This window comes from Perissodus microlepis, chromosome 13 (genome assembly GCF_051167445.1).
Source record: "Perissodus microlepis isolate ML-2025 ecotype Zambia chromosome 13, ASM5116744v1, whole genome shotgun sequence".
NCBI classification, from domain to species: Eukaryota; Metazoa; Chordata; class Actinopteri; order Cichliformes; family Cichlidae; genus Perissodus; species Perissodus microlepis.
In genome coordinates this window covers 20,372,675-20,394,588 of record NC_140473.1, presented here as the reverse complement: position 1 = coordinate 20,394,588, position 21,914 = coordinate 20,372,675, and the positions used below count along the sequence as shown (strand labels likewise).

The following is a 21,914-nucleotide window of genomic DNA, read 5'->3' as shown; positions in this document are numbered from 1 at the left end:
TACCTACATGTAACTGTAAAACAATTTGGTCAAGGTGTTTTGAACCGTTTTACAGTTCAGTGACTGGATGCATTTTGGAGGGATGAGGTACCCCTGTGGGAATTAACAAACACGGCTTGAAAATTGCTGTCAGCAACTATCATCTTAACATTTGAAGCAAATTTTCCAAATATGAGTCACAGTTCACTCATTTTTGGATTATTGTACAACATATAGGCTGCAGGAAGTGGTTTCACACTTTAACACATGATTGCTATTCATCTAGAGGTTGACCTAGATTTAAACCTCTGCACTCAATGAACTTATTTTTGAGACATTCTTAATGGGAACATTATTACCTATATAAACTTTACATTAAACAATAAAATTACTAGCTTCCTAGCTGTGCTGCTGAGGACATTAAAACCACTCCTATTCTTCTTTTTCTCCTCTTGGTCTTGCTGTCCCTGTTGTGATGGGTGACTCTTGCTGCACCAGATGCACGAGGTGAATAGTATTATCTTGACAGTGTTATCTGAGGACAAGGAACGATTCCTCTGAAGTACATCACTTTCACATCATGAGACGTTGCATTCGTACACACTGCACAGGCATTCTCATCATTACATGTCACACAGCGCACACAACAATTATCAATCATATTGCAAGACCATATGCTCACAGAGAATTCAGAGATATGCACAACAGACATTATTAAAGCTTATGAACACAGAAGTTGGGGATTATTTTATTTTAAGCGCAGCATCAAAACAGGTGGATTACCCAGTCAGAGTCTGGCTGCCTAAGGCGGCAGGAGAGCAGACTGAAATGAACCTGTGGCTATGTAGCATGACAGGTCTACTAGATAAAACAATCTCTGCAGTTGGTTGATCTCATTTCCTTCTGAACTGAAGTCCTTGGATCCATGAATGAGGCAGAACCTGTGGTGGAGGCTCAGAGATAACAGTTCTATTTTTTCCCTCCACAAGCAGCAGTAGTTTACAAAAACTCCAACATGTAACAATACAGTAGGTCCAAGGTCAAAAGGCATTATCTTAATGATTTTATCACTTGGAACCAAAATGCTCACGTTCACATTTTCTTTCCTTTTATTTATTTATTTAGATTTTTTTTTTTTTTTAAATAAGCTCAGTATTTCACAAAGAAAAACCTCTCAAAGTTGTCAACAGAAACGGATCAACTCTCCTGGACAGGTTGATGCATTTATACACCGAATGAATGTACAAATCCCATGTGGAGGATAAGAACATACAGGCAGTGTGCTGTAAACAGTTTCTCAAAGACAAGTGAAACTTTTTTAAGATTACAAAAAATAGCAATGGGAAGCATCAACTGACAAGGACAAAACATCGTTGTGGTTCAATGCAAACAAAGTTAGTAAAAAGCTTTACACTGCAACAGCAGCAGAAGCAGCAGCAGCACACCATTTGGGCATTCAAAATAAAAAGACCCAGCAGATAGGTGAGGAAAGTTATTGAGCTGGTGCTGCCAAGGTTGTTGAATAGATGCAATGAATCTTAAGTCTCTCTGAGGTTACCATATGAGTTACCACAGCAACACAGTCTGGGACCGCTATCACAAAGACAACTTTGGCGCACTGCCACCACTCATTCAGAGAGAAAGAAAGACGGAGGATGGGGGAAGAGTGCATGTGGTGGACAAAGGCGAATGCACTTTGCATGAAACATTGCAGTTATGTCTTTGTTGTTATTTGCAATTCCACAGCTTTTTGGCGGTATGGTAAATTGTTGTTTCATTATTGCTTACAAAACTGTTAACGTCATTATAAACTTATATACAACGTTCTCAGTTATTCATTCAACGTAAATGTTTGCCCGCTTACCAGCAGAGCTGTTGAGTAATATGGGGGCAACCACTGAGTTTTTGTATTTATTTTATTTTTTGACCAACAAAACAAAACACTTTATACTGCCTTAAAATAGAGAAAGCAAAAAATCGTCATTGTGGTTTACTCATCACTGTGTTATGAACATGTACAATAAAAACACTGCAAAGAACTGCCTTAAATGCAATACAAAAGAACAGCCATTGCATTGATACTCACTATTCACTCATAATAATGTGTGGACAGTTCAGTAAAAGCATGATCAATAAAACATGTCCAAAATAATAGATTTTATTTATTCGGTGCACATAGGCAATTTAACATTTTTGTATTTATCAAAGCAGAAAGGCTCGGGAATTGTCTCGCTAATATGCAGAATTCAATATTTGTTTACTAGCATTGCAGTGTTACTACACATCATCAATGAATAATTTTGCTTAAGAAAAGAGACCACAGAAATGATTGATATTTTTTTTGCTAACTGTCTAAATGGAGTAATTATTCCTGCACTATGTGCCACCCACAGAGAAAAAGATCACATCGATCATCAAACACTTAGGGTTATAAAGTGCAAAAGCCCTAATATGTAATCCAAGAAAAACAGGGAGACACCCCAACAAAGCTAAATTCTCTGCACTGGTAACAGATGGTCATGTTGGGTTTGCTTTGCTCACTCTAATCTTGCATAAAGCAGCCTGATTTGAATTTCATTCAGTTTTAAATATTTTCTCAGCCCTTGTCTTAGGTTTCTTTCTAATGCCTATTTTACATTTTTATTTTCCCTTGCCTATCTTTTTTTATTCAGTCATCCCTTCAATTTTCATAGGCGTGTTGATGGGAGATTTCACATGGAGCATGAACAACAGTCTGTTTCACAGCAGGCCAAGATCACATAGCATGAGGAACAGATGCCCAGGTGAGAACACTGCCTGGGGTGAAGGCAATTAATCCGAGCTGAAGGTATATTTCTGTTCTCTGTAAGGCAGATTCTGCAAATCACTGATTAGTCATTTAACAACATCTGGAGTTTGGTGCTTGATAAGCTTTGCTTTCGGTTGTATTCATCAATACAGCTCTGTCTCTGTGTACACAATCAGGCTCCATTGAGCCATCAGTCATATGTGAGCATCTGTTTCCTCAAATGTCCCTTCACTCCTTCCCACTTTCGAATGTTCTCTAGCGCTGAACATTTGTTTCCTCTGCCTTCTTTATTCTTCGCTGTGTATTATCGGCAATAAAATCAGCAGAACACACAATGCAGAGAAGTGGAGGATGCAAAGCTCAGAGCAAAATTCATTGCCATTTGCTGTTGCAGTGTTTATGAGATGAAATGAGAATTATTCCTGCTCGGTTTCTGTTGTCACTTCTAATATTAATGTGTATCAAAATGTGCCGTTTGGTGGTGTACAGCTTTGTCCATTTTTTCCATAATGAGAACCGTGATAAGAAAATCCTCGGACCATTGTGAAAGCTCATCCTTACAGCGGCAGTATTATCATGAGCAAACCCTGGTCGACAGTGACGCACAGACAGCTTTCTTAAAACATACTTTGATTTGTTTGGGTGTTTACAAATGGTTGTTGTACACAAAAATTTCACCTGAGTATTGAAATGCTCCTTGGGGTGCGACAGGGAGCCTTTTAACGGCTTGATCTGATTTAGTTTGATTTGCTAATGGATGAAAGTGAGACTGTTGTTTGCAAGCAAACAAGCAGATCTTTGATTCCCTATGTGGTGTTATCGACTTAAGGCTACCTGAGTGGCGTGCTGTGATGGCTTCTGTGTGCTTAAATATAGTACCTTTTTCTGTTCAGAGCACTAGTAGTAAGCCAAATTTTGTTTAAAAGGATAACACTGTGAATAATTCATTATGACTCAGTGGATTGAACTAAATCAAATCACTTGAATTCTGCATTGTGCCATGCTTAAATGTGCCCTGCAGAGTGATCTTGTAAATAAACAAAAGTCAGGTTTGCATGAAAGTGTTGCCCACCAAAATGTGTGCATGTGTTTGGGTACTTAAAGTTTAATAAGTGTGTTGAACTCTGCAGGTCCATATTTACTATATAGGTTGTTTTTTTGGGGGGTTTTTTACTATTGTTTACAAGGTTACTTGCTAGCTGCCTTCCTCTTCTGTGTCTTGCAGGTGCATTGTCGTATGCAAGCATGTTACCACCACCTGCACATCAGCATAGCCATGTGAAACCACAGGCAGGACGTCCCTGTTCGCAGAAGCACATTTGAATATGCAGTAACAGAAAAGGTCAAAACTAAAGAAACTTTAACGCAGAGTCAACTTTTCTAATGTTTCTCTCTAATGTTATATTTGCATATCAATTAAAAATAACTGTGAAGAATTTCATTTACACTGATAATGTTGCTTTGGGTAATGAAAAGTGAAAAAAGAAAAGCCAACAGTTTAAAATAAATGAAAAATGAAAGCTAGGATAAAAGGTATTTTCTGATTTTCTCTTTTTTTTCCTCACAACTACCCAAGTGGTGAATTATGCCATGAAGTGGGAGTGAATTGAATTGTCAATTACAGAAGTTTACAGATAATGGGTGACACAGACACCCACTATGCGACACAGGGGGGCGAGCGAAGGGAGGGGGGCATTCTGGCACGATCCAGCCATTTGACATGCATCAGACAGTGCATAAATCCTGCTTTAATCCATTCAAGGAGTGACTGCAAGTCCACTTTGTATGATTCATTTCATGTTCTAAATGACAAACAGCTTCTCACCAAACCTTCGAGTTTGTTTTAAAATAGCTTAAATCACTTTTTTCTTGACAAGACTGGAAGACATGCAAAAAGAAAATAGCATGTTTTGGGACCACTTTAGTCTCACACCCACAACTTAAGCAATCAAGCCATTATTATTTATATGTCTTGCCATCATGATGACATCTATACACAATGCTTAACATGTGAGGGGTGTACTACAAATCAATTTTAGTATAGTCTTTTTGTTATGCACGATCTGATATCGTCGTGTTGGTGTTGTTGGCTTCCAAAACTCCAATAAAAGGTGCTTTTGGGGTGTCATTTCATTCTTTTTACTCACAAAATGAACAAGCGTTGCTTACATCATGCATCCATTTGTTTATCCACCTTGGGTGGCAGGTGGCTGGAGCACATCTCAGCATTAGATGACAGGTAGGGGTACTCCCAGGACAGGCTGCCAGTCCAAAGTCAGGCTCACATACAGAGACAAACAAACATTCATGCTGACATCCACATGTACAGCTAATTTAGAATCACCAATTAACCTAACACGTCTTTGAAGTGTGGGAGGAAACTGGAGCAACTGGAGAGAACTCATGCAGGCACAGGAAGAAAATGCCACCGCCAAGAACCCACGTCCCAAAGCACTCGACCCAAGGGAAATGCTGTAGGATACTCAGAAACCAACTTCAGTAGATTTTCCCAGGTTTAAATAACATCACAGTAAGTGGTGCTTTCCTCTAATCAGGTGTAGGAGGTCTTTGAGTGAAAGAGAGAATTGCGAATTGCATGGTGTATGCTGTAACCTTTTTGACATTTGTCAAGCTAATCTATCCATGACCACACTGAGCAAAGTAAAAGTGTGGATAATTTTAAAAAGTAATAATATGCATAATTTTGGAGGGTTAAGAAATTTGGTCTACCTGCTAAAGTTGCCATTCCATGAAACTAAAGTAGCACAGGCATTTTGTTTAATAAAAGCATGACCATTTGCAGTACACTGTCTATATCATCAAATCTATTTAATGTACTACTTCTTCACTCTTTCCTTCCTTACTGGAAGTGTAAAACTCATAGCCAAAGCATTCCTATACAGCAACAGAAGCACCCGTTTCTGTTTTGTCATCTGGTTTGATGGACAGATGGTATTATCAAGATTTAAATTTGAATGCTTTCCAGATGGTTGCCAGCTGATACTTGCATTCATAATTCCCTTCTGCAAAGTATTTTCATTTACTTTTACAGTGTTTACAAGTCATGGCCTCTTTCCTTCCCAAAAACTGTCTCTTGCATATGGCTATAGAAAGATCTTTAGTATTTTCCTTGACTCCTCAACATCTCCCCCCCGAAGCGACGACCATCTACTAGAGAGAAAGAGATGCACATTGAATGAGGGATAAGAGACAAGCAGCCAGTGATGCCTTTCTTCCTTTGACATTGCTACACTTAATGCAGTCCTTTGTCCGCCAGCAGGGTTTCTGCCATCTCATGCTTTAAGTAAACAGAGCACATTTTTAGAATAATGTAAAATTCCAGAAAGACCACAATACATACTTAGGTTTCAGGGCACACTAAAGTTCCATGTCATGACTTTTTCACAATGAAATATTAATTTTTAATTTTACCATTGCTGTAACTGATGCTTGAAGGATGTGACTGTTGTTGATTTTAAGGTTGTTAGCTTAAAATCAAATAGTTCAGAATTTTTTACAGTATCTAAGCATAAAACCATACAAGGAACTTTACCAATATTTCTAATGATGTGTTGTTATTATTATAACTGTCTCTACTTATCTGTCACAGTTAAATAAACATATTTATATTAAAGGAGTTCAAATCAGTATAAACATCAGACGATTATCAGCTGTGCAGCTCAGTGTTTTAGCATTACTACCTGCAAATTTGCTGTTTTTGGCTAATATCCTTCATGTAGACATCAGTATACTTCTAAACTGAGAAAGTTGGGAAGTTATGCTACAGTACCTTCACTAATTGTCCGTTAAAATAACATTTAATGCAATAAAAAGCTACAAAGTGATTCCCTGTATCTTGTTTTTTTGCTGTAGTAGTGAATAAAGTTACACTGGCAGCCACCGTAGTAATTACAGCAGCATGCTAATTTTAGCATTAGTGGTAGTATTGATTTTGGTGTAGGCTGGCGTAACATCTCGGTCAGTTAGTAGCGACCTTACTATAAAACAGCTTGCACTTTTATTTGCTCATAAGCGACAAACTTAAGCTTCAGCATTTTTCCAGTAGAACTGACCTCAGGGTTACACACCAGTGCAGTATTACTTCAGTTTTTACTGTAGTTAATGTTTTCCTTAATCTCATCACTGTTATGCGTTGCTTTTGAGTTATTAGCTCAACCGTCTTCACTTTTCTGTACTATTCAGTTGACTCAGTTTTCTTTCTGTTTGTCTCTGAATCTACTACAACACGGTGTTCCTGGATGGTGGTGGGATAGTGTTCCGGGGCAAGGCCTCGCTCTCTCTCTCTAACTCGCACTCTTACTGTCTCTATCTCACTCTCATCTTCTTAGTGGGCGGGCAGTGGGCGCGATGACTAAGCCAAGGTTAGGCATGTGCTAGAACATAATCCACTGAAACCCAATATCCCTCCTGCCCACCTACCATGATTTCATCACTTAAACAGCAACTGTGTGCTATCATAAATTAGCAGATAAATGAAGAAGAAAGCTGCATTACTTTCAGATGGACTGTGCAAAAGTTTTCCAAGACTAAAGCATTACTGATCAGCCTAACACAATTACATATACAAAGCGATGTTTTGGTAAAATAATAACAATAGCTTTTAAATTGGTTTACAACAGGTTTTACTAGACGTTGCTGTGATTCCAGCACTTCTTTGTGGTAAAAAATTAGCAATTCTTGGCAATAAGAAAATTCATACTTAGGTGCATTTAATAATCTTGCTTTCAATTTTGACAATTAAACAGGACAGTCTGGCCATGAGAATTTGGTAGTGTTAAATGAAATCACCCCTTCTTCATCAAGGAAAGCCATTAACAGGGTCCACTTATGGAGTCTGAGCTCCAGGGATCATGTTTAGACTAAACAGAAGGACAAGGGGAAAAAAAGAGGAAAGGGATGAGAGAAAAACAGAGAAGGGGAAGCAGGAAGGGAGGCTGGGTATGGAAACAGAACTGCGCTGGGAATAGAAAAGAAGGGAGGATGCTTTCTATTTTTAGGTCTAGATAACATGAGAGAGAAGAGGCATCACCCCCTCTCCCTCTATCCCCTCATTTCCCACATTCCTCCTTGGCACGTGCAACAGACACTCAGGACGGCTCTATGTGCCTCGAATACCAATAAGAGAGAAGCAGCTGGATACTGGCAGGCTGACATTCTTCTGCCTTCTCCTGTCTGCAGAACAGCGACAAGACAAGGCCTGGGTGTCTGACAGGACACACACATCCACACTTCAGAGGACACACCAGTCAGGTTAGGCAATAAACCAATAAGGGCAGACTGTTTGACGCAAGCGACACTTGAACTATTAAGCAATGAAGATTGTAGATGATAGGCTTTGTTGAGGATTTCAAACTGAAGACATAAATTTGTGGAGTATTTCAAACTGTCATCAGGTACAAACCATTAGTGTGGTGACAGGCAGAAAGATATAAGCTGTGGAACCTAAACGAATCCAAAGCAATCAAAGAATCAAAATGAGGTACCATTAAAACTTTACCACTGCCAGGTAATGTATGAGAATTGGCGTTGATGTAGTCAGGTTTTCAGATAAGTGCACGAAAAGGGATGCTGCAAACAAGAACACAGAAAAAAATGCCTCAGCTGATACATTCATGCAGGACAGCTGCCTTAATGCCAAACCTTGTCATCCACACCCTGGCATATCCTCTCACTTGTTCCAATACCAGCTTATTCATGTACACACTAGGCTCCATTGGCACAGGCTAAGGCAAGCTAAACATCAACAAATCAAGTCAGTCCAGTGCAAGGAACAGTTCCCTTGATATCCAAATGCATTGTTAAATCTGACCTGGTCTTTTTTCCTTCCGCTTAAAGTTATAATAAAAAAATTCTCTTTTGTCCAGCACAGACATTGTTATGTCAATATCCAAACACTGATTCACAGACTGTGTGAAAAAGAGAAAATATGATATACGCTGTGTTCTGTTATCAGTAAAGGAGAAAGGATGCTGTTATTGCTGCTTTTATCAAGAAAAAGTAGCAATAACAGCATACAATAGATCTTTTTAAAATACATGTGACCGCCAGTGCTACCTATCAGCCTCCTAGTAATCACACCTATGGTACCAGTGAAAAAGTCCTACATCGTCTTGTTTTCAAGTTATCACATTCACAAGATTTTCAGAAAACGTAACCTCTGACCTCTGACCTTAACATCAAGGTCACTGAGATTCAAATTCATTCACGATTTTAGTAAATTCATCTATGGTGTGGATTTGAAAATCCTAAATGACTTCCTTCTTGAGTTATCACATTCACAAGATTTTTAGAAAATGCGACCTCTGACCTTGAGATTAAGGTCACTGGGATTCAAACGAGTTAGAGATTTTTAGTAGCTGTTCTTATGGTATCAATTTCAAACTCTTCCATTGCCTTATTCACGGCTTGTCATCAACATGTACATGATAACGTGGTCCAATGTTTGGTGTGTATGAAGGAGAGCGAGAGAAAGCCTGAGATAAAGGCCAGTCCAAATCATTAATTGAATCAAGCAATCTGACTCGTTATTAGCTGTGACATAATAACCATACACATCTAAATCTAATTCCTTTACAACCGTGGTCTCAAGTGGGGACCGGAAAGGATCTGGAGCTAATATTCTAGAGGTTTGCAAAATATATTGCCATTAGTCAATGCATATGTACAAAATAAGCATAATGCATCTATTATTACTTTCAAGTTATTAGTTGGTGAACAGAAATCCATGCTATTGTGAGACGTCAATTTGTTATGAAATCACTCACTTCTGTTGGGGGTAAATAACAGTTCTGCATCATAAGATTATGACAGGGCTTTGGTGAATAGTTATTGTTGCTAAGTGTAAATGATCTTCACTTATATTGACTTAACTGCTTTTGTGTAGCTAGTAAATTTTTGCTTAACATGTAAATTAGTTTGTTACCACATGGTGCATATAAAATTACACGTTTAACCTAAAGACTGAAAGATGATATGCAGAGATGCATAAAATAAAGGCTGACACACATAAAAAAGCTGAATGAAAAACACTAAATGCGCTGTCTTCTTTTAAAGAAAAATCAAATAAGCTACTAAATTACATGGTCCATGTGCAGGCAGTCAGCAAGATCTATTTCTTTATAACAACACTGATTTCTGAACATATGTTAAAAAGAAAAACAGCGTAAATTGAGCTGAATTGCTGTTATATTTCGGTGCATTGTATGGCCCTTAGCTGCCATGAACTTTACAATTACATAACTGCATGGACAGATTTTCAGCTAAATGTAATCCAGTAAAACACAAGTTATAATATTTACTACAGAAATGTAGTAAATATAAACTATAAGTGGCAGAAAATAAAAGTATGCTAGTCATGCTCTTGAAAAAAATGTACTCAGTTGCATATATTGTCCCCCTTTTATTCATGTACTCACAAAAGGAAAGGATTTTGGTGAAAAATGCAGCTGATACACAAACAACACTGCAGGCTTTCATGGACTGAGCAGGACTCTAAAAGTGTATGAATGTTTTGCCCGTACACGTGGACTGGCAAAGGCACCAAAAAGCAAATATACACACACATACAAACTCATGTCCTGTCACTTTGCGCTGGACACATTGTTGAAGTGCTCGAGATAATAGCATTTGACAGACTGCTGGTGTGGTTGTCATGGGGATCTGATCTGAACAGCCACTAGCTACCACAGCAGAAACAAAACAGAGGGCAGGAGAAAGCACATCAATTCCCAGAGCATTGTCCAGGAACGTCATCTCAATTAGCAGATGAGACACTGTTAGGGGTCAGTGTCTAAGAATCAAATTATTAAAATGATGCTGATCCAGATAGGAATGCCTAATGGAAGAAATTGGGTCTTGGTTAGTAAGTTAGTTGGTAATATAATGTGTGGAAAGAACAAAGTGTAGCATTGCTTTAGAAGCGGTGTGAACCTGTGCTTTAACCCAGATGCTATCAGCACACTAGCAGACACTATTTGACAACTAAACACAGGTAGATCAGTGAGGGTAAACCTGAATTTAATGAAAACATCATTATTTTTTGCTCAAAATTAAATGTCATCCATTAAATAGTTATTAAGAAATTTCACTGAGTATGTGGTAGACCTGCAGACCACCACTGACAACCAGAAATTCATTCTGCTTGGCTAAAATAGCTCTAATAAAAGGTAAATTGAAATGTGCACATTCATATGCATTTCAATCGCCAGCACTCTTAGAATTTCTTAGATTATTATTGTTTACATTACTGTTATTAGAAAATATGCTGTTATTACAAAACTAATAGGGGCAATTTTCTTGCATGTAGATTGTAATTTGCCGCCTAATATTTTGTAGCTGGATAATTACTTGAAATGCATCTACAAGTCTTAGAATTTAATGAAATATGTATGGCCAGTAGGCTAAGTTTATTAAACCCCACATATAACTACATAATGCTAGGAAAGCTGAGGACTGAGCAAAGTATTGGTGTGTCACATGAGCGCAGTTGTGATATGTTGGCTATAAGGTAAAAGTTTAAAATACACAACACAGATGCAAATCATTAGTTGGCTACTTTTTACAGAAATGTAAAAAAAAAAAACCAAACCAAAACATCAGCAGCTTGAGTCAAGATGGCGCCGGAGCTTTGTAGACTAGGCTGTGCTGTGGATAACTGTGCCTGCTAAGCTGAACTAATGGTGTAACGCTGGAAGCGTCACGAGGTTGCAGGTGGAAGCTTCTCAGCGAGCAAACACCTGCGAGCTTAGGGAGTGTGTGTGTGTCTGATGAGCTCAGATGTGCGCAGCTTTAAACTAAGGTGTGTTTCTGTCTGTTAGGCGAATTAAAATGTATGTCTCAAATATATGACTATGTACCCTTTGGAACAATTGCTGTTTGACTTTTATTATTGGATTTGCGCGCTGGCACTCAGTCATAGCAAGCTAATCACTGAGACATGACCGCTTCTGGGAGAACGACTCCTTATTGTTGAGAGGGGCACCAAGCTGCAGGGGGACAATCAGACCGGTACTCTCAGTTACAGTTCCAGTCAATTTGGATGAAAATGCCACATCCAATGGTTGTTTGTTTAGAGAGAGTTCCCAATAAAGCTATGAGTCACGAGTGAATCACTTCACACAGGAGGAGCGATGACTGTGCTCCACCAGGGTCTAAATACATTTCTCTCTTTTTCTCTTTGTGAGGATAAAAGCTGACTGGATTGGCTTGGGCTCTGACTAGGGTTCAGATGACTTCAAAGAGAGGCGAGGGATGTAAGAGAAGGGGACAGAGAGGCAGAGGTGGGGGGATGTTTTACGTGCGGTGCTGTCGGTGGACATGGGGTGAGAGTGCACATGTGTGTCAGGGACCGTATGAGAAAGACAAAGATAGAAACTTAGTTTGAAATGGTGGAGTATATGAGAAACATCAAAGACCTGAATCTGAACAAAAGAGGGCATGAGAGTGGGAGGGGAGACAGAAGGGGGAGATGGGAATGAAAGAAACAGAAATGAGAGGGCAAAGTGTGAACACCAGAGCCAGAGACAGTGATGGAAACTGGGATAAAAAAAAAGTTGGGACTGAGAGAAATGTTTTCACAAGTTTACACAGACAGAGAAGACAGAGAAAGTGCAAGAATATTTTTGAAGACCGCCTTCACTTTGACTTCAAGCTGCCAAAATACACAGTAGAGAAGTAAGGTAATACAGAAAATATGTTCTTGTTTCTGTTTACTTTTAACTCTCTTGATGAGCAAATATGATTTTTGCTTTGGCAATGATTTGAGGCTGCTATGAAATATATACTGTTTGAAAATAGCATTCCTCACATGATTTTATTCTGTTTCTGCTGAATACTTTAGTGGGTGATTTGGGACAGAATGACATTTACAAAAAAAAGCAGCTAAGAGTAATTAGTTAATGGTGTTCCGGTTCAAGTATCACATAATAAATATGTCCAGAAAAATGATAAAGTCCCAAAACTGTATCCAAACCACAAAAAATAAACTAGCATATTATAAAATAACTACTCTGTGTTATCTGTCGTATAAAACAACAGGAAATAACGAAAATGCAGTAGCCCTGCCCTTAATCGGTTGATAATGAATCATCAAGTATTGTACACTAAATGCATCTCACAGTTAAGAGATTTTAGAGCAAAATATATAACCAGCTTTTATACATCAGAGATGCAATGTGGGAATTTATACATAGTAGACAGTGAGTGGGAAGGAGTGAGCCTTCAGCAGAAACAACCGGTGAGTGCGTTAGAAGTAGAGACTGCATGGAAACCATTTACAGATGGTGTTTGTAGCGATGGAGGGTCGAGAGAGGAGGGGCACAAATACAAACAAGAAGAAAGGACGGACATGCAGAGGTTTCAGATGGACAGACAGACACACTGTGACTGTAGCGAAATCAAAGAATTCAGATGTCAGCTTCATTGTTTTGTCCTACATTTTAGCCTTCTGTTTTTATTTTCTCTCTGGCCCCATTAAACCCATCACACCAGAGATGGCAGTGAATTAATTTACAACTCTGGGGCACTCCTGTAATCTGTATCTAAATGTTGAGCTGGAATTAAATGACGAGACAGAAGCACTGCCTGAGTCAACCTCTATCTTAATGCCCAGGCTTCCTTGGACCATTATATAACCCTAACAGACAGGCCTAAAGACTCCAGCTGTGGCAGACGTATACAGAGAGGACCGCTTAGAGCAAGATGGGCCTAAGTTTCTGCTCACTGATCTTTGCAGTGCTTTAAAAACCGTCACCTTGCATCAAATTAAATGTTAGGTAGCAAATACAGCTTTGTGATTGCAATAATATCTTTTTTTAATTTATATGTGATAGCTATTCATGCTGACTAGCAGCCTTTCTCTACAGTGCCAAAAACTCTGATTTGGATGGTTTAAGGGTGTAAGAAATATAGACCTTTGATACTGGACACCCAGGAACATTCTGTGCCCTCAGCCAGGTCACCTACACCAAAAGCAAAAGTTTCTTTGTTGCCAAAGTAAAATGAGAAGATTGATTTTCTGGAAAAGATTGGCTTTCTTTAGCTGAGATTGTAAAGATTGTAAAAATCTAACATCCTCACTCTAAATCCTGCCAGAAAAGTGATTTTGTGCATTTCACACAGTGTACCCAGTGTCATTTTTTATTTTTTATTACTGACATTTTTTTTTTTGCCTTTAGTGTTTTGTTTATTAGAACAGGCAAGTACAAAGCTTAAGCCCAGTATTACTTTATATTGCAAAGCAATTTCATGATTTCAAAAAAGCCTTAGTTTGTAGCTTTGACTAAAACAAAGTACGTCGTTCAAGAGGCATCACACGCTACTTTTTAACTCTAAATGATATGACATTGATACAATTCATAAATATCATCATTTCATGCTTTGAAATGACTTGTTATGAGCCTCACAAAGCCACTGCTGACACAGAGTCAAATATTTCATTACATTTACATTAAATATTTATATGAAAAAAAATCTCCATGTCCACTAATCACAATTAGGCACCCTACCAGCCTAAAAAAATTAACTCTTCATTAGTTTACATTGCTTATTTTTCAATTTTGCCACAATGGTGTGAATTTGTGCTATCGACCAGCTATGGAAGCACCACTGAACTTAAATCTTTCCCTCCAGAGCCTCGTATAATTTGTCTCAGCAATGGTTCCAAATGGTACGATGGTCCTTCAGCTCATTTAGCTTCTCTCTTACACTTACATTGCCTCTGAGCTCTGGTTGTGGGCAATACTGGGGCTGGAGCCAACAGCTTGAACTCACAAGGCTTGTTGGGACCATCATGGTCTCTACCAGATTAATGTCTGCTTCAGGGGATTCTGGAGGGTGGGAAAGTCCACCACCTTGAGAGTCCTCTGTTGTAGAGGTGCCTATGTGATTCTGTGTCACTCTCTGTTCGAGGATGTTATCAAACAGCTTCTGCCTCATAAATCTATCCATCCTTCCTCAATTCTTTCCTATTCCTCTCTGCCATTTGTCCTTTTCAAGCCTTTTCAGGATTTTTCAATATTATCAACATTATTATATGGACCGGTTTAATAACTAAAAATGTTGACCAGTTGCAAAGAACTTTTATGAGAACTCCTATGGCATAAGAGACAAAATACAAGCCGTGATATTGCCACCAATATGGATATATATCCTCTGTGCGCCTTTGTGATTATTTATGACATGTCTCCTTAACAAACAAAAGTTTGCTTAGGGAGAATGAACTATTCACATAATCCACCAGTTACTTCTGGTGTTTGTTGGATGTACAGTAGGAGGTTTCACCATCCACAGCATGGCTTTGTGGATTAGCTTCCGGTTGGACAATAAGATAATAAAACTACTCTACCACCAACTGTAGCAACTGCCAGCACCTGTAATTACCTTTTATTTACAGACTTCAGCAAATACAGGAGAATTGATTAGTTTGATATACAAAGCCATAAATGTTAATTCTCCCCCCTAAAGTGGGGGCCAAACACCCACACGTTTCCTCAACAATTTTTGTAAAAAAGAACATGTGTTTTCAAACACAGGAAGAGAAATTGCCTGGTTGGCAAGCTGACATACGAAGAGCCCTACTTCACACACAAAGATTTCTCTCTGATCTGGCAATTATAGATCATCCCACCTCACCCCCACCCCCCCTTCGCTCGTTCCCCGGTCTTAGTGATCTTTTGATTGCAGCCTGAGAGAGACAGGCAGTATAAGAACCCTTCAATCTAGCTCTTAAGTGAGAAAATGCTGAAAATGTATTCAGTTCCCTCTGCTTTATGACTCATGAACAATGTAGGATGGTTGGGAAATTGTATTGATAACAGGGCATGCTGATATAGGGCAGGTTTAACACATGCAGCTTAGAATGAAATTGAAAAATGCGTTCCAGGCAGGAAATGAATTTTCAGCCATCTAAACCAAATTTTAATATGTATGCCTTTGTTTGTTACCTGGCACTTTGGGTTATAATTTTGAAGAAATCAGATAGACCTGATCAAACACACCTATTATTGAAAAAAAAAAAAGTGTTTTACATGTAGTATTTGAAATTATCCAAAGCATCACGCATACTCATCAGCCACTTTGTTGGATATTATGCTCCTGATTTTGTTCCTGTTCGACACATCTGAGACACCAGTAACATAAAAACAGTGGCCAACACCTCGAGAGGGTTAATAATGGATGCAGTTCTCCATCATGTAACACTGCTGTATTACTATTGTGATGCTGTGATGCAGAACAGAAGGATTGTCTTGTTCTTGCAAAATGATCTCTCGTATACAAGCACTTAATCAATTGACAAATCAATAGCACACACTAATATCTTTGCCCTATTTGTCATTTCTGTTTGTTCTTTACTTCACCACCGAGGCTCACTAAGTGCAGTGCGGCATCAACGCGCTATCACAAAGTGTAAATGACAGAAATCTCTGAAGCATAAAACAGTGAGAAAGTGCATAAATACACTTGTAAAGAAATATTCACAATAATTTTTGATGTAACTATTATTTGACAAGAAAAGCAATTTTACCATCTGTTATAGGCTAAAGCTATTTTGGAAGTGGTCTATTAAAACAGAAAAGCACAGTTTGGTATTTGCTACATAAATGTTGATCAAAATTATAACCGTGACACATCATGTAGTATTTGGTCATGTGATATGAAACCAGTGGTATGACTCTGTTGTGTGATGATTTGAACTATACATAAAACAGAGCGCAGATAAGCATCCAACGGATGTTCTTGTATGTTTTTTTAAAGGAGCCCAATATAAAAGTCCTTTTACTGTGTAGCAGTAACCTTGCAAAAACCACCTCGTTTTACTAAATGCTAATTACTTTTTAAGTGACACAGTCTTAACATAGGCAGAGACACAGGCAGCAGAGTATAATATTTATCGGCTAAAGGTTAAAAAAAGTGAGAGCTGCATGTGCTTAATGTTAGAAAAAAGACAGGAAAAATACAGTAGAGACTTGGCAGCTCTGCACAGCAATAGAAGCCAAACTGGCTGCTGGAAGAACAATTACTGGATACCCATCGGCAGCTTAGATGTAAATAAGAGTGAGCTGGTGCCTCAGCTGTCAGATACAGCACAACAGAGACAAGATCAGGCTTCAGTATACTGCAAAACTTATGTAATATTAAGCATTTATTTCATTTCACCCTCAGTTTAAATAACGAATGACTCATCATTCATTCATTATAGATAGATAGGTAGACAGATAGATAGATAGATAGATAGATAGATAGATAGATAGATAGATAGATAGATAGATAGATAGATAGATAGATAGATAGATAGATAGATAGATAGATAGATAGATAGATAGATAGATAGATAGATAGATAGATAGATAGATAGATAGAGATTTCACATACATAGTCACACACACATACGAAGACACAAACACACACAAAGCTCGAGCTGATGAGAGATAATGTTCCCTCCTCATACCGAGTGGCTGTGAACCAGAGCTGTTTTAGGCTCGCATAAAAAATTCAGAACTCTCTCTTAGCAACATTCGCCCTACATAAAAAATACACACATGCTCACACACACATCACAGTATCATTTATGTCGTGCACATGTGAGCAGAAATGAAAATACACATATTGAGAAAACCCAGGAACACTTCATGATATTGGCCTCGATTGTTTTATGTTTGAGCAGCAAGACATTAAAGAGGCTATTATACGCAAGGTTCCACACATAGCATTAATTTATTATTTATTGACTTTATTGATTAAACATTTCATTCTCATTTCTGATAAAGTGGGGACATTTTATGTAGTGTTAGCTTTACATGCAAGCAGTGGTTGTGTAAAATTTCAGGGTTGCTGTTGCCAATAAATCAGTTTATCAAAAAGCCAGCTGCACGTGTTTGTGCTTGTATTTCTGCAAGTATTTCTGTGTGCATGTTTTTCAATTTTCAGCACATCCATGCATGCATCTAAGCAAGGCGTTTAAGTGCATGCGTCCTTGAAGAAAACAGGCATCTCTGCACACATCTCCACAATGAGCAGGTCAACACCTCGGCTCAACCATCCATTTTCATTAGATGCTAATGACAGGAGTGGAGGGGCGGATGTGCCAGAGAGAAAGATTCAGAGAATAAAAAAGGATATAGTTATGCTCCCTGTGGACTGACTATCAAACCACTATCTCCTGTCATCAAGCATAAAACTCCCTCTGCTCAATTACATAATCATTCCACATACACTACTAGCAACTGTCAAGCAGACGTGGCCAGTTGCTCACAATCAAGATTTTATTAAGAGTTTTTATTATGTATTTATGAGATGGATGTAGAAGAAGTCTGCGGAGGAAAATGGAGAATAAAAGAATGTTTTCCACTTGAGAATTTAGCTCATCTCAGTGTTGCCCTCTCAGTGTGGGTTGCAACACCTCTGCCAAGTCATCTCCATCTGAAAAGCATTTAGGGCGCCTGTTCATCCTGGCATTATCCGCATGTCTATACAGACAGTGCTCCTCCAGTTCTAGTTTGTGTTAAACCCACTCTAGAAACAGGACTTCGTCCTTCCTGGCTTCACCACAGTCTTTCATTCTGCAGAGTATCTAGGTCAGTCGATGTACAAAAGCAAACTGTGACCATGTGTGGTCAAGTGGTGTGAAGTGAAGAAGCTTTATGACTAAGATATCAGTCTGGCCAAAATAAATAAATAAAACAGAGTGGTCTGAAATTAGTCTTCCCTCATTATGTTGAAAAAAAAAGAGATAGTTCTAAAAAACACAAAGTTTAGCTGCTGAATTTATAGTAAAAGCTCCCAAGTGAAGGCACACACTAAGGTTGCCTATGTCACAGAAACAGAGTATAATCAAAGAAACAGATCAATATCAAGAGAACTGAAACAACATCACATGGAACTAAATAGATGGAAAGACCTCAAATCAATATTTGATGCACAAATCAGGATGTGGCTAGTTTTCCATGCATTGGCATATTGTGATACTCTGCCATGTTGAAATGAAATTTAATGACAGACTTCTTCCCCTGTCGCCACAGACTGAACTGACAAAACTAGACGCATGCACCCATCCATCTCAATTACCCTCAATATTTGGCCTGTTTAATGAACAATCTAGCTTCTGAGTCTGTCATCTTACTTTGGGAAGTTCCTAAATGACAAAGCGCTCCTTCCTGCTGCAAACATCGCACCACATCCAGCAAGTCTTCACCCACACTGGCAGTAATATTGCCTTGCACGCTGTGAGTGCTATAAAAGACCGTCAATCCATGACACCATGCTAAGCGTATCCTTTCCATGGTGTGCAGAGGCTATTGCAGATAGAACAGCATTTGCTGATGGGTGAATAGAATGAAATAAAGACATTCACTCCATGGTTGAGTCATCCACAAGTAAGATGAGAAAATTATCACTTCACTGGTGCATCTGAGAGAGCAAAGTGAAACAAGCCACTGTTGTTGTATATGTTTAATCAATTTGCAGGTCACTGTGAGTTAAAATCCAGCAGCACTTACATATTAAGCATTGGATTTTTCTTACATATACAGCAATGTTTAGCAGAAAAACATCAGAAAAATCCAGCTTTTAGGCAATGGCAGTGCCACCAGGGAACAGAATCCTCTCCTGGTGGTAGCAAAAGCAATTTTCTAAATGGCTTATTTGTAGGTTAATCTTATATCTAGCCTTACTGTTTTTGTTCAAAGCAAAGGAAACATTGTATCTAAATCAGTGCACCCAAGGAGCAGTGCACATAACCTTTCATATTTGTGTGATGCAATATAATATAAGTGTCAGAGTTTCTCTAAGAAACTGTAACTCAATTCTCAAAACAAACATGTTACCTTGCCTGCAGATTATTATTATTTCATGTAACTGTTTAATGGCTAAGCAGTGCTGGATCAAGATGTCTCAACAGTGTGACAGTTCACTCCAAACCCTCTCCCAAGTGTTGACTGTAGTAGCACAATTAGTAGGGAAATACACCAGTGCAGCGGATTAAAACCCTGGGCTTCCTTTTTTCTTTTTCTTTTTTTAATGAATGTAAGTTTTTAAAAAAAAAAAGAAAGAAAAGAAAAGCTCCAATGTGTATGCAATAACAAGTATTATTCTACACTTGATTTCATGTATGTTGTGAGAGAATAATTGAATGAACTCTCAGTGTTCTCATTAAGCATTTGTAACATCTCAATCCTAAACCAGCCATACCACAAAAACATTGCCTTGCCATTAGTGCTAGCAACTGCCACTGCATGGCTCATCGTTGAGTAAATTGATGCAAGAGAGACACACATGCTTACGATCTCCCTCACACATGCAGACTAAAAATAGCAGCTGCCTTACCTTTCTGTACACTATCATGTTGGGGGACTCATCTGCTACCCCATTGGTCCCCTGCCCACTGCTGTTGGTCTGTGCCATGATCCAGCTAGTAAATCTGCCAGAGGAAATGTCAGGTGCTCCTGTTGTGGACAGAATGGATATTTTGGCACATCAGAAGAACAACGAAGCCTAAACGTGACTTTGCCAAAAGAGAGCAATTTACACGCCTGTGGTCTGCATCATGTTTCAGTGTATTTGATACTTCAAAAGGGAACAGATGTTCATTGCTCCAGTTTGGAGTTTTGTGTTTTGACATTTCACAAGGTCTTGACAAGGACATTTTTAAGAAAAAGGTGGTTGCTTTAACACAAAGTGTGGCTACTGGTACAGTACACATTCCTACTGAATGGGACAAAAGTTCAACTTGAAAGGCAATGATAGGTAAATGGAAGGACTAGCCTACTATCACTCTTGCCTCAGATGAATTCGCTGTGCAGCACAGTCTAAAACGGCAATCACCTTTGACCGTTTGTTTACATCGGAGAGTTCTCTCACGCCCTACATGGCACATACTACGGATGCATCCTAAGGTTGCAATAGCAAGATAAGGTGAATTATAGACCTTGGCAGTGGTAAATGCAGTAAAACAACACACGGTCCCTGGAGGAGGCAGGCTACTCTACAATGCAGCCTGGATACGTGCATTCGGATGTAGTAGCCATAGTCAAAATGTGCAAGACTGTGCAAATGTAATGGATATGGTATGCACATTACAGCTTCATCATTCTTTCTTCCCTTTACGACACCCACACGACATCCTTGGGAGGTTTAGACTGCAACACGAACAGCGAAGTCATGTAACCCGCTCTTAACATGAGGCCGTTGGCTTTACTATATCGGGCTTTTCTTACCACAAGCCACTGCCCGTTTAAGCACCTTGGACAGCTACCGCTAAACGCCCGCGTCCCTTATCTTCTTGGATACACAGAAAACACAGCGACGTCGGTCACGGGAGGAGAAGGGGGGCGCTTACCTGAAAAAACACGCAGCCCGCTGTAGGACTCCTGAATCCTTGCAGGGATGGAAGCCTTGTCCTTTGCTTTCAGTATGTCAACTGGCAGACATAGGAATGCGAGGGGTATTCATTGGCAACGTGAGGAGGCAGACATTCGGCGGACACTTGGTGTGGTACAGCTCTCTGTCTCAGTCTCTCATCTCCTCTTTTCCAAGCGGTGCTCAGAATCACGGGCGCGCCACCCCGGAGCGTCGAGAGCGCGCATCGATCTATGGCCAATCGCGTGTGAGGAATAAATTACAACCCGTTTTGGAGACATACAGCTATTTTTTTTTTTTCAAGCTAAGATTGTACTGCTATGCACTGCAGCGAAATGCTCATTGCGAAAACCAGGACAAGGCATCTTAAACCGACAGCTTATTAATATTGATACAACTGCAATCTATAGCAAAGGTCATGAGAGGACACTACAATTTTCTGTGCCATAAGAAGAAACTCGTTTAGCTGTTGTCCCAACTGAATATGAACAACTGAACAAATACCATTTAGCCCTACAGTAAACACAAGAATTATACAGCGCTGACGTAGTAATATGCCTTATGATACATCACAAGTGTACCATGAACTTACATACATTACGTACATTGTTGTGAGGTAAATGAAACCATCCTGAATTACGTTACATTTATATTAAAGTCTCACTATTTATATTCCAATACCAAATAAATAGTCTAACTTTCTCTTTATACTGTAACTTTTACTCGCAATAAACAATAAACTTGGACTACTAAAGAACATTTTAAGTCTTTAGTT

General features: G+C 38.9%; 1 protein-coding gene across 2 annotated transcripts in view; it reads right to left on the bottom strand.

Moving 5' to 3' along the window:
• rgs7a (regulator of G protein signaling 7a) overlaps nt 1-21,355 on the bottom strand; it is a 51,402-nt gene extending 30,047 nt beyond the window's left edge. For both annotated transcript variants that reach the window (XM_084947697.1, XM_084947698.1), the window contains exons 1-2: nt 21,120-21,355; nt 20,108-20,226 (exon numbers count right to left, since the gene is read on the bottom strand). In XM_084947697.1, the coding sequence (XP_084803823.1) occupies nt 20,108-20,185 (78 nt within the window). In that variant the 5' untranslated portion in view covers nt 20,186-20,226; nt 21,120-21,355. The remainder of the gene's footprint in view (nt 1-20,107; nt 20,227-21,119) is intronic.
• Between the last annotated feature and the right edge of the window lie 559 nt (nt 21,356-21,914).